Here is a 13158-nt window from a genome sequence, read left to right as displayed (position 1 = left end):
AGGTGCGCCCTCCCCAGCCAGGAGCCACCAACCCAGCTTGGTGCAGGCAACCGAGGACAGGTCTGCCACGCAGTGGGGGGTGCCTTCGGGAGGGGGTGGCTGTGGAGCAGGGGTGGGCTGCGGGCTGGTCTGGCAAGAAGGTGGGAGGTTAAGCAAGGCAGGGAGGCAGCAGCCTCATGACTGCCTGGTTGGCAGCAGCCTTCTCGTCCCACCAGTGCTGTCGTCGTGTGACCCAGCTGTGGCCTCATGGGGATGCAGGCTAGGGAGATGGAGTGGCCTCCCGGCGCCCTGCAGCTGTGGCCTGCACTGCACTGATGGGCTGGGGCAACTCTGCGATGACGGACCTGTGAAAACATAAAGGGCAGGGGGACAGCTTGTGAGTGCTGGGTGCCAACTCCAGGGGGCCAGGGCCTCCCCTGTTGGCTCGCACCCCACTTCCATCCCATCCACTGGCCCATGCGATCCTGCGTGCCAAGGGGTTTCCACATGCCAAGGATCGGGCCATGTTCGGTGCCCCCCCACTTCCCCGGGCATGTGGGCTGCAGGGATGTTCGGGGGGGGGAATGGGGGCATCCCCAGTCTTTGTGACATTTCAATCGCCCCGTACTACCTACCAGCTGCTACCTCCAGGGGCTCGAGTGAGGCTCAGCTGGACAAGGCACGGCTGGGCATCAACAAGGGTCCCGTTGCTGGAGCACTCATCATCACCCTCGGTCTCCATAGGCTGGTCCCTGCGCAGGGGCTGGTAGTGCTGGAGGGGCCCACCTCCTTGTCAGTGTCCACGGGATGGGGAGGGAGCAGCAGTGTCCACTAGGTGCTCCAGGGCGACCACCATCCTCGGCCCAGGAGCCTACACAACTCCCTATAGTGGGGGGACAGTAGGTAGACTGTGCCCCTGACCGGCTGGCAGCTTTGCAGACTTTGCAGTAGGCTTGGCTCAGTTCCTTCACATTTATCCGGACGCTGCTCCTGGTGCGGCCAGGGTGGCCTTGGTCAGCAAGCCCACTGGCCAGCCTGTCACAGGCCTCTGCATTGCGCTGGTGGGCGCCAGTTTGCCAAAGGACCTCCTCCATAGGACAAGGAGGTCCTTCAGCTCCCCCTCACTCCAGGAGGGCCCCCACCTGGTACGCACCTTGCCCAGGTGCTGTGAGCACTCGGACTCATCATCTGGGGCCTCCAGGGGATAGGAGTGTCCTGGCATGCTGCCATGGTGGCCGGGGTGGGGTGGATGCGCACACTGGCTGGTGCATCAAGCAGAAGCAGTCCAACTGGGGGGCTCGTGCCGCCCCTGCTTGTGGCACGCTCTCAGCTTCCTGCCTGGGGTTGCTGGGGAGCTGGTTCCTGTCAGGCGGACAACAGGGATCATAGAGCTGTGCCTGGGCTAGCCAAAGTGTCTCCATGCTCCAGTGGGGGCTGCTGTCATGGTGGAGCCCTCACTTCTAAGTAGTGAGTGCAGAACATCTACATACACCCTACTTCGAAGTTAAAGTTCGAAGTTGGGCATTACTCCGGTCTCAAGAATGCAACAGTGACTTTGAAGTTAGCCTCCCTTAGTTAACTGTGGAATAGTTAACTTCGAAGTAAGGGAAAGTGTGTGTAGAAACTCTGCAGGCTACTTTGAAGTAGCCCCTTACTTTGAAGTTAACTTTGAAGTAAGATTCTTGTGTAGACACAGCCTTTGTGTGTAGCACTTTGTTCATCTGAAATCTCCTCTAAGAGCCTGATCCTGTTACTCATGCTGACTTGTACCTCACACAGTAAGCAGTCTGGTTCTACTAGTCAACTCAGATAAAAGTTGCAGAACTGGCAATGAGAGACTTGCCCCTCTTTCTGAAACACATGCCAAGTTACAGAATCAATCTTCTCTCATGACACAAGGTATGTCAAGCATGACTATTCAGATCACTGCAAAACACTGGGTTTCTGGATCAACAAGGTGCACAGCAACAATCTGGAACATGAAAAAGGAAAAGGGGATCAATCTTGCTGGTTGTACGACTTGGGAAACCCTTGATGCTCAAAGAGAACCCATTGCCATTGTTTGCCACCACGAACAAAAGCTGTTGCAAGAAGGTGCACTGCATAGACTGGAGGAGCCAAAATAGATTGTGACCTAAAATTACATAACAGGAATGCAAATTACAACAAGGTTACTGGTGCTGGTGTAACCCACACATCTATGTATGGTTAACTGTCCCATATAGTGGTACCCACATCACTTCACAGAGAAAGACTCCACAGCCAAAGCTGAGAACCAGCTGGCCTTCAGTTCAAGTTGCAGAGGCACCTACACTAAGCTCCTAATGTCCCAGGCTCAAGACTGACTGAGAGCAGTTACACTAGTACCCATGTTACTTGCCTACTTCCTTCAAATCCCCTCTCTGGATTTACTCTTAGAACAAGCTTTTATTAAACTGGAAGAACTTAAACATAAAGAATTATTAATGCATGATTTCATGCTTTTCCTTATTTGTGATAAAACTCCCCCCCTTCAAATTGTTACACTAAAATCTAGCATACCTGCATGCAACATGCCCAGTGTCAAACAGTAATAACATAGCCAAATTATAACCTTATTAATACAATACCAACCTGAACTGAAACCAGCTAAGTCTCTTGAATTCGAATTCAGAGTCCTTACCACTAGACCATCCTGCTTACCAAAAGGATTACTTTTAGAGACCAGTCAACAAATCTGTCTTCCTCGCTGGCTCCTCTGGAGTATCATATGCCTTGTTTTTCCATATGACTGTCAGAGGGGCTCCTTGTGCTTTCACTCCCTAACAGACCCATAGAGCTGAAGGTCATGGTCATGCACTTAATGCTTTAATCAAAGCAAACTGAACTGGACTGAGCAGGTACCAAAATACTTAGCACTTGTGCAGTATATGCACTTTCAAAACATTAAAAAATAGCCAATTAAAAACCAGACTTTTTGTCTTAATCTCCGAGGTCTTTTATATTAACAGTGGTCCCTTCTCTATAGGTAATTATCTAATTTTAACGAACATCTTCTAAGAACAAATTCCAGCCCTGACATGCAGAGATGAGTGCTGTGTGATTATGCATAAGCAATTTTCTTCGTACGTATTTCTTATCCTCAAGAGAGTGAGAAGAGAGTTTGAAATAATTGCCTGGGGAGGGGTTTTTGTTTGTTTTCATATATTCTCCACCCTTAAAATCCTTGCAAGCCTAGATCAAGCTATGTGAAAGTAAATGGAAGAAAAAATAGTGATGCTTTGAAGTTGAAGCAACTTGAGTAACAAGTAACACTGCATCTGACGCAGGTCTTTGCCCACGAAAGCTTGTGCTCCAAAATATGTTAGTCTATAAGGTGCCACAGGACTTCTTGTTGGTTTTGAGTAACAAAGTAGCTTTTTCTATATACATTTTAAAATGTTACATGATAGTTGGAGTTTTCAGGGAACATTTTAGCCTTCTACTGTATGGCACTTTTTTCATCTTTCTATACTACATTAATATTTGAAAACGTGGGGAAGAGAGTCAGAAGCAAACCTGTTTGCCTTCACAATACTGGCATTTATTACCAAGGGGCTCAGCTCTGCTAACTTGTAATTTACCAATGCGACTAATTATTATTTGTACTGGCTAGTGACACGGACCAAGGCCCCACTTCACAACACTGAAGCTCACTATCACGTGGGGGAAGATGCTACCTAATGGAAAGCTAACAAAAATATTCACTTTTTACCAGTAACGCAAACCAACCCATGTTCTGTACCTGAACAAAAAACCTACACATCACAGGGGGAAAGCCTGAACCACATCAGTGCAAACTCCTACAACATGTGGTGTGTCTAATTACTACTCTGGAGGTTTTGACTAAATTGTGTAGTTTATCTGAAATATTTGGGTGATTTTCTTTCTACCATTTGGTAAAACAGTAGCAGCTACTGAAAAGCAGCCTTCCCAAAAGATTGTGTTCCCCCCCTGGGGTGGCTGCTGCAAAACCACAGTGGATCTCAAGTCAAAGGACTTCTCTTTTTCCGTGAGATCAGACTGTTCATTCACAGAGCGATGGAAGTATCATCTCAGGGATGGGTAAAACAACGTGGGCAGCAGTGTTTCTGCCCTTGCTTGGGTCACCATTCGACAGCTAGATCTCTAAATGTAGGATTTATAATAAAACAGCCTGAGGGAGGGGTTGGCAGACCAAGGGAGAGGGGTTGAGACCTTCAAGCTGCTGCATACCTCCTGCAAGAAGCTGAGCCCCATCAGCATCCAGTGACATCCACGAACACTGAGAATATTCAGCTCCTAATTAGGGCCGGGGGAGGTGGGGTGTGTGTCTGTATGCTTAAGAAGGGAAAAGATTAAAAATTTAAGTCATAGATGACAGTAGCAGACCCATGGAGTCAGTAACAAGAAACTCCCACTGTGCAAACTGACTAGTGACAGGGTAAAAAAACCAACCCTGTTCTCTGAGATGGGAGAGCTCCAGCAGGAAGAAAGACAGGTTGTAGACTTGCATGTTGCATAAGCATTTATAAGAGCATACCATGAGAGTGAAAGGGGAATAAAAGGCCACCATTCTGGGCCTGGCAATCTTTTACTCACTTTGTGCCAGGATAAATGGCTACAAAAAAGTTCAGAGCACCAGAGGATCAGACCCAGAATTCTGCCCATGCTCCTGATTCTACAGGACTGAAAGGTTCTCTCACTACCAGGTGAAACAAAAATAAAGTTTAGCCAAGAAGTTGCAGCTCCTTGGCACTAATATCCCTCCCCAGGCATGCAGCAAGAGATAAGGTGAAGAGGGCATCTGCGGTGAAAGGAACCATCAATGTCCTTTCTTCCACAGCTGCCACCCCCATGTTTGCCCTATTGATACTCCTGTACCTCTATGTAAGCCAGGCCTTCTTCCCTTTCCCTCACACTAGCAAGACTGATGTCACTTTTCTTCACTTGCCTTCCTTGACTAGGGACTTCCAATTTTGCAAGACTGCTGCCTCTAACCAGGAGTTCCTCCTGTGCCTTTCTGTGCCCAGTTTCCTCAACTGCCCTTCTGTGGGACTGCTCTCTCTCCCCGCAACACTTCCTTGTCCCTTATCTTTTTCCTCCTTCCCCTGTAGGCACCTCCCAGATTTGCTCCCTCTTCTCTGCTTTGAAAGCATATATTTTCCCAACTATGGCAGTTTTACAAGTCTACATTGCCTAGTGTGCACTAGTTTTTTTTTCCCCCAATCTGGGTCCATCATTGGTAGGAACAGTGCAGACACACTGCTGGAGGTCACTGGCATTTTAAAAAGCATACTGTATAAACTTACTTGGAGCAGAGACAGACACAGTGCACTTAACACTAATGCCCAATTGAGGCCTAATCTACACTAGCACTGCAGGTTGTACTTCCCTTATCCAGCACCCTCAGGACCTGACTGGTTCCAGATGACGGAAGGTCAGACCAGCTGCCTGGGGTGGGGTGGGGGGGCATTTCAGGAGGGCCCGGCTCCCTTCCTGCCTGGGCAGGGGGCCCTGTGGCTGGGGCTGTCAACAGGGCTCTCTGCCCCAGCCAGCTCCCAGCCACAGGACTGCTGGGTTTCCCCAGCTGGGATCCCACCGCTGTTCTCTGGTCCAGCAACATCCTTTGTCCTGCTAGACGAGGGAGTTTGAACCTATCCCACCAACAGGACTACTGCTGGAGACAGCAGCTGGTAGCAACTGTGCAATATTGGGGCCAGAAAAGGCCAGGTGCAAATACCCCATAGTACGTGCATGTTGCAGGGAAATATGGAGGAAGTAACTCCTCCGATAGCTGCACACATTTTAATTAGAGTTCAGCAATTAATCATTGAAATGGCACCACGGTTTTACACCCTGGTGAGACCAGCATGCAAAAATTTCTCTACCTCACCTATTAGACATCCCATCTCTTCCTCTAAAATGCTCCCTGCTTTGGCTGTGCAGGGTGCAGCAACTAGAGGTCTGAATCGCTGTCAAACGAGGTGGGTGGGCCGAGCAAGTGGCAGGCAGTAACAAGCTGTCAGTGTTCCCACAGCTGAACCTTCACGCTTATCTGGAACGCTGTACAGAAGTTTGCTCCTAGGATCACATCTGAAACAGACCAGGCTGCTTCATGTGTAATACTAGGCACATAGAAAGGAATTATTTTTCCCATGCCAGAGTGCATACTGCCTGCTCCTCTATTTCTCGCCGACACTCACCCATTCAAAAACTCTTAACACAGGATCAGTGGAAATGTTTCTTTATAGATCAGCTGTGCTGGCTCCAAGATTTAGGCAGCTTGAATTTCCTGACCACTGTAATGATTTGCACCTTTTCTTTAAGGTTTGCCTATCCCTGCTACTCTTGGGAAACCTTTGGCATTTAGTTAAACACTGTAAGATCTGTGGGGGGTCTATTTATATTTGCTAGATTTGCAACCCAAGCAAAGTCACAACAAGTAAGGCTCCAAGAACCACCATTTCACACCTATGCAACCCATTATTAATCCATAATAATCCTGAAAGTTCCCTAGTGAATAGATAATACTTTTTGACTGACTGAGGTTATTCTACAACCTTGTTGTAAGGTGAGTACCAAAAGCACATTTCCATTCTAATAACACCATTTTAGTAGTTTCAGAAAGCTAAGCAGTACGGACCTAAATTTAAAACATTTACATTACCATTTACTTTATCATGTAGAGTTTGTGATTTGAAACAAGGCAATAAGTTAGTCATGAGAAATTTGCTCCATGGGCTTGAGGATAATTTTACACTACATCATGTGCTCCCAGATAGTATGTGACCAATGCCTTATATATCCTAAATAGTCAGTAATATTTTACGGCTCCAATAATATTTTCTAAAAAAAACAATTTGAAAAAAGTTTCTAATGTTTAACGGACCATTCCTGTAACTTGTACTCATGTTGAGTAGCTTGACTCAGACTTTGAGTCACTCGTTGTCAACATGAAGGATTCACAATTATTTAAATTATGAAGTCTTATTTGCTTTTGTCTGAAGTGTTGTGTCCATGATGGTACAAGGATATCAGACACAAGACGGTAAAAAATATTGTATCATCTGAGCCAGGTTCTGCTAGTGAGAGACAAGCTTTCGAACTGCACTGTGCTCTTCAGCTTTGTATCTTGAAAGCTTGTTTTTTCTCATTAAACAGAAGTTGACTCAGTAAAAGATATTCTCACCTATCTTGTTTCTCTGATATCCTTGGATATCATTCACCCATCCCCCCAGTCTCATTCTGTTTATACAGTACAAAGCAAAACTGGTAGCTGTTCTCTGTTGGACCCTGGACACTACCACAAATCAGGTACTGAATACTGTAAACAGGCTCTTTCTGGGAGGAGTTATATAGAATTAAGTATGCTTAATTTCTGCATGCAGGCTTGTAGTGCTCTAAAAAAAAAAAAAAAGAAAGGGTACCAAACACCAAAATACCTTGTGTGAACTGAGTGATACTATGGTTGCCTTTTCCCAGGTGAATCAGGAAGCCATGGTGAGGAGCCTCTGTGATCCTGATCTTGAGGGTAATATGCAAGCTGTCCCTATCTTCAACTTTGAAGACTTTGTTGGTAATCATGAAACCCAGGTGGCCAGTAGTCAAAACACGGAGAGAAGGGACACCCTTGTTTATTACAATTTGCGGTACACTATTGTCCACAGCCATTATGCGAATGTGCATTGTTTGGGGTTTCCTTGTTTCAAACACAGTGTCAGGGAAGACATAGAAATCAGTGTGGGTCCCATCTGTAACAACGAAAGAGAAGCTGTCTTCAGCGGACTCTGTACCATCATGTTTGTAGCTTATAAGATTTTCACTGAGCTCTTGTTTGGTGAAGGATGTGACTGGCCTGGTGTTATTGAACAGGAGCTGACCATGAATGGGCACGTGGGTGATAATAAATGTTAGCAACATATCAGGGGTGTCTCTGTCTTCCACAGTCAATTCGAAGGGGGTTATTAGTTTATTTTCACTTTCACTCACCACCAGGTTATGGATTGTGACCACTGGTTTTTTATTATCCACGTCACTAATGGAAATTCGGAAAGTGCGAAACACTGGGTTATAGCCATCAGTCACTTGAAACTCAAAGCTGTCCATTTTTACCTCATCTTCAGAGGTGTGAATGTAGTAGATTTTACTGCCTGCTAACTGGAGCTGAGTGAAGGTTCTGATAGGCACCCCATACTGATCCGTACACTCAAGATGGCCACGAACAGGAGCCCTGGTAATACTGAAAACTAAGTTCTCGTCTGGGCTATTCAAGTCACTGGTGCTGAGTAAATCAGTGGTAAGTGTAACTTTTCCCCCTTCCTTTAAGGACACCCCTTTGCTGATCACATCTGGGAAGACAATATCAATGCTACGTATGGTCACATAAAAATATCGGTCAATGAGAGGATTTATCCCATCTGTCACATCAAATTTGATAAGATCCCGAATACCTTCTTGACCAAAATGCACATACTGAATTAAATTTCTATCCACTTCATCTTGGGTGAAGTTCATTCCTACTGTGATATTCTCAATCCCACCCAAAAGGTTTATTCTTTGTAAGAGGCCTTGTCCTGGCCCATACCTTATAATGTAAGTCAAAGTTTTATCTTCAGAATCTAGATCAGTAGCCTTCAGTATTCTGTTGTGGATGATTTTAGTCTCCCCTATTTCGATTTCTAGCCCATCATTGATGGTCATTCTGGGTGTCTCGTCATCTACAGGAATAACCACGATGAGCACAGTTCTCTCTACAGCATGTTTACCATCTGAGAGTTTCACATCAAAGCTGTCTTCTTTTGTTTCAGAGTCATCATGCTCATAGATGATGCTGGAGCTCTCAGATATCTGATCCAGGGTGAAACTCTCCACTAAGACTGTCCCATTGATCAGCTGGTTCACAATGTGGCCATGTTTGGGAAACTTAGTGATAGTGAAGGTCAGTTGATCAGCAGGGATGTCCCCATCTGCTGCGTTCAGGATGGGAGTATCAATAACCAGGCTCATGCCTTCCATCACTATGAACTCTCGCATAAAGACTGCAGGCTCTTCATCATTGGTCGGGATAATGACAATGGGGAAGAAGTGCCTTTCTGAAAAGTTAATCCCATCAGAGCAGCGGAAAGTGAACCTGTCTTCAACAGGCTCCACACCCATATGGATGCTTTGCACGTAATAAATGTGTCCTTGCCTGAGATCTTTTAAAGTGAAAGCACTTATAGCTGTACCTGCTCTGGATTTTTCAGATCCTGGGGCTGGAGAGATGTTCTCTATGTAACCAGAGGTGGGCTGAGCAACTATGGTACACAGAATATCATCACTGGGTGTATCCACATCTTCAGCCTTTAAGTGGCTATGTGTAAGGACCCTTTTTTCACCCTCCACTACCATGAACTGCTCCCCCACAAAAACCTCTGGGGCTTGACTGTCAACAGGAAGAATGGTCACCAGGACTGAAACTCCCTGAACAATATTGCCTCCAACACTCCACTCTTCAGACAGGTCAGACAAAGTGAGGTTAAAGGTATCTTCTTTGGGGAAAAGACCTATTTCACCACCAGTGTGGGCATATACCACAGCCCCATCCAGCAGATCTCTCTGGGAAAACCTCTCCGCAGGTACTCCCTGAACCAGGATGCTCCCATGCTGAGGAGGATCCTCCACAATGAAAGTCAGCATCAAGTCATCTGTATCCTCATCCGTGCCCTGGATGATGTTAGTAGTGATCTCAACAGCACCATCCTCCAGTACATCCAAGTAAGAGCCAAGTGTCCCTGTGGGCAGCCGTAAGGTGGGCACCTCATCATCCACAGGATGCACAGTCACCTTCAGTGTGATGGGCACCACATGGACCCCATCGCTCACGTCCAGGCTGCAGGCATCACTGTGAGACTCAGCCCCACTGTGCACATAGACCACCTTGCCACCTTTAATATCCTCCACACCAAAGCCTGCTCCCATGTCCAGACTATGCCCAGAGAGCTGCAACTCTCCATGCTTGGGAGCCTGGGTCAGGGTGAACTGTAGGTGAGCAGGCTCAGTGTCTGTATCGCTGGCATCCAGCTCCACCTGTTCAAGCACATGGCTGCCCCCCTCACGCACAGTGAAGCCACTGTTGGTGATCTCAGGGGGCTGGTTGTCTATGGGCTGCAGGTAGATGGTGAAAGTGCCTTGGGCAACATTGCCAGCCGCATCCTCCACCTGGTACTGGAACTGAGCCAAGCGAGGTGCCACCCCCAGCTCTTCCTGTGGGGGCCGGTAAGAGATCTTGTGGTGGTTGATCTGGGCCTGCGTAAAGTGCATCACCTCCACTGAGTGGTTATTGGTCAGCACCAGGGATCCCAGGCGGGTGCCCTTGAGCCCCCTGGGGTGGTTGGAGTGTGTGTCAGTAGGGGGTTGGATGATGGTGTAGTGGATATCCTGGTCCCCAGAGTCCTGATCAGTATAACGCAGGTGCTTCTTCCTCAACAGGGTCACCTGCTGCTCAGCCACCACCAGATGCAAGCTGCTACCTGCGTGCAGCACCGGGGCCAAGCGATCCACTGGGTGAATCCGGATGACAAAGCTCTGGGGCCCAGAGCGGTTGGGTGGGTCATTGTCATCTTGGATCCTAAAGACAAACTGATCCAGCAGCACCCTGGGGCCAGGACTATGGGCTCCAAAGTGCTGGTAGAAAAGCCGTGTCTCCACAATATCCTGCTGCAACCACTCACTCACCAGCCTCTCATAGACTGGGGGGTCCCCAGATGAACCCAGCACCCTCCTCCAGGGGGAACCCCCATCCTCACCCTCCCAGCCCATGCGTGGCTGGGCTTGACGGAGCAGCAGCTGTCCTGAAGCAGGGCCAGACTCCAGCACATAGCGCAGTATAGCATCATCTGAATCAATGTCGGTGGCGCTGAGGGAGCGGGCAGATATAGGAGCTGTCTCGCCCTCAGCCAAGGACAGCCCCGTGTTGGCATTAAGCAGGGGCGGCTGGTCATCGATGGGCACCAGGGTGATGGGGAAGAGGAACTCAACACAGTGCCGGGCACCGCCATCCTCCAGCCGCAGCACCAGGTTGTCGCTGAGCGGGGACTCACTGCCATCATGCTGATAGATGACACGGCCGGCCATCAGCTCAGCCACCGTGAAGTGCCTGCGGGGCTGGGGGTCCTCCAAGACAGCCAGGTAGCCGTGCTGCAGCCCTGCCACCACACTGACCCGCACCTGCTCTAGGTCGTCCTCATCGCTGATGAGCAGGCTGGGGCTGGGGCCGGAGCCAGACAGCGGCCGTGATTGCCCCTCGTAGAGCACCAGGCCGGTGTTGCGGGTGACCACTGGCGCCAGCGTGTTCATGGGCTTCACCACAATCATGAAGGCAAAGGGCTCCGAGGCGGCGCCCTCGGGGTCCAGCACCTCCAGCTCCACCTCGAAGAGCCGCTCCCGGGCCGAGTCCTCCGAGGGCGGCTGGTAGGCGACCCGCAGCTCCCGCAGGTCGCGCTGGCTGAAGCAGGCGATGGGCAGGCTGCGGTCGTCGGTGCTCACCACGTGGCCCTGGCCCGGCCCGAAGGGAGAGGTGATGTTGAAGAGCAGCAGGTCCGGGGCGGACTCGGCGTCCTCGGCGGCCAGCACGTCGGGGGTGATGGCGGTCAGCACGAACTGGTCCACCTCCATCATCAGCATGGCCACGAAGCTGGGCCGCGGCGGCGTGTTCTCGGCGCCCGCCCGGAGCCGCACCAGCACCTGGAAGTACTCCCGCTTGGGCGGCGCGCCGGCCTCCTGCAGCTCCACCACCATGGGCAGCAGGTCCCGGTTGGGGGAGCGGCCGGCCGCCGTGTGCCGGTAGCGCAGCCCCAGCCGCGGCAGCTCCTCGCACTCCCACCAGGCGGCGGGCTCCGGGGCGCCGGCGGCGGGCGGCTGCCAGGGCAGAGCCGCGTGGCCCAGCAGCTCCCCGTAGCGAGGCAGCCCGCCCAGGCCCGGCAGCGCGCCCAGCCTGCAGCGCTGGCGGGCGGGCTGGAAGGCAAAGGCCAGGCTGCGGCCGTCCAGCGCGGGGCTGGTGCCCTGCAGGCTCTCCACGCTGAGGGGCAGGTTGCGGGCGACGATCTCCAGCTGGGCGAAGAGCACCTCCACCTCCAGCACCAGGGGCAGCACCAGGGCGCGGGTGGGCGAGTCGTAGCGCAGCTGCAGGCGGACCCGGTCCCGGGCGGGGCTGCGGGAGCCCAGGTGCCAGTAGGTCACCTCGCCGGGGCCGAAGTCGCAAGGAAAGCGCGGCGGGGTCAGGCGGCCCGGCCGCAGCCACAGCGGCTCCTCGGCCAGCACGCGCAGGTGGCAGCGGTCCCCCGGCTGCACCTGCAGCACCAGGTCGCTGAGCGGATCCAGCCAGGCGGAGCGGCCGAAGGGGACGCGCAGCCCGCGGTTGGCCACCACGATGGAGGCGCCTTCCGGGGCTTCCAGCGCCGAGGGCTCGGGGATCGCGGTGTTGCCCGGCAGCAGCGCCCAGCCCCCGGCCAGCAACTGCAGGAGCAGCGCGGGCAGCAGCGCCCGTGCGGCGGGGCTGGCCCGGAGCATGTTCCCCGCCTGCAAAGCACGAGCGGCGCGCGCCCTCTGCACAGACGCGCCGCAGCTCTCTCGCCGGGCGCGCGGGCTGCCTTATAAACTCCCCCCACAGCAGCCTGCAGCAGCGGGGCAACGCGGCGGAATCCCCCCCCGCCCACCTCCTCCAGCTGGCCAATGAGCACCCCATGCAGCGCGGCCGGCGGCGGGGATTGGCCAGCACGGTCTGCCAATCAGCCAAATCGGGCGAGAAATGAACGCACAGGTTGTTGCTGGGGTGGGGGGGGTCCTCGGGAAAGGTGGTGGAGCTTTTCCCAGGGATAGTTTGCAAGGGCTGGAAGGCGGCTTCCCCCCGGGCTGTTAGCAGGAGGGGCGATGGGTGCAGAATCTCTAGGAAAGGGGCTCATGCACCCTGCCCGAGCAGCCCCCTCTGCAAGGGGAAGTCCCCCTGCCCCTAGGGGAGAGGCTGGGCTGCAACACACCGTGCCGACCCAGTGTCCCGCAAGGAAGGGAAATTCTTCTACCTAGATCTACGAGGAAGGCAAGGAGAGTTGGGAAACTCATCCTGAACGCGCAGTCGTTTTCCTCATCCAATGAATGAAAATCTCCAGGCTACCCACGCCTCTACAAAATACCTCGTGCTGG

At 51.5% G+C, this 13158-nt stretch overlaps 1 protein-coding gene across 3 annotated transcripts in view; it reads right to left on the bottom strand.

Annotated features, from left to right (window-relative positions):
- Positions 1–12639, bottom strand: part of FREM2 (FRAS1 related extracellular matrix 2) — a 208271-nt gene extending 195632 nt beyond the window's left edge. For all 3 annotated transcript variants that reach the window (XM_074987027.1, XM_074987017.1, XM_074987035.1), the window contains exon 1: positions 7422–12639. In XM_074987027.1, coding sequence (XP_074843128.1) covers positions 7422–12528 — 5107 coding nt within the window. In that variant the 5' untranslated portion in view covers positions 12529–12639. The remainder of the gene's footprint in view (positions 1–7421) is intronic.
- Between the last annotated feature and the right edge of the window lie 519 nt (positions 12640–13158).

Source organism: Carettochelys insculpta, chromosome 1 (assembly GCF_033958435.1).
Source record: "Carettochelys insculpta isolate YL-2023 chromosome 1, ASM3395843v1, whole genome shotgun sequence".
Lineage (NCBI taxonomy): Eukaryota > Metazoa > Chordata > Testudines > Carettochelyidae > Carettochelys > Carettochelys insculpta.
The sequence above is the reverse complement of the archived record's forward strand: the minus strand, read 5'-3'. Positions and strand labels throughout refer to the sequence as shown.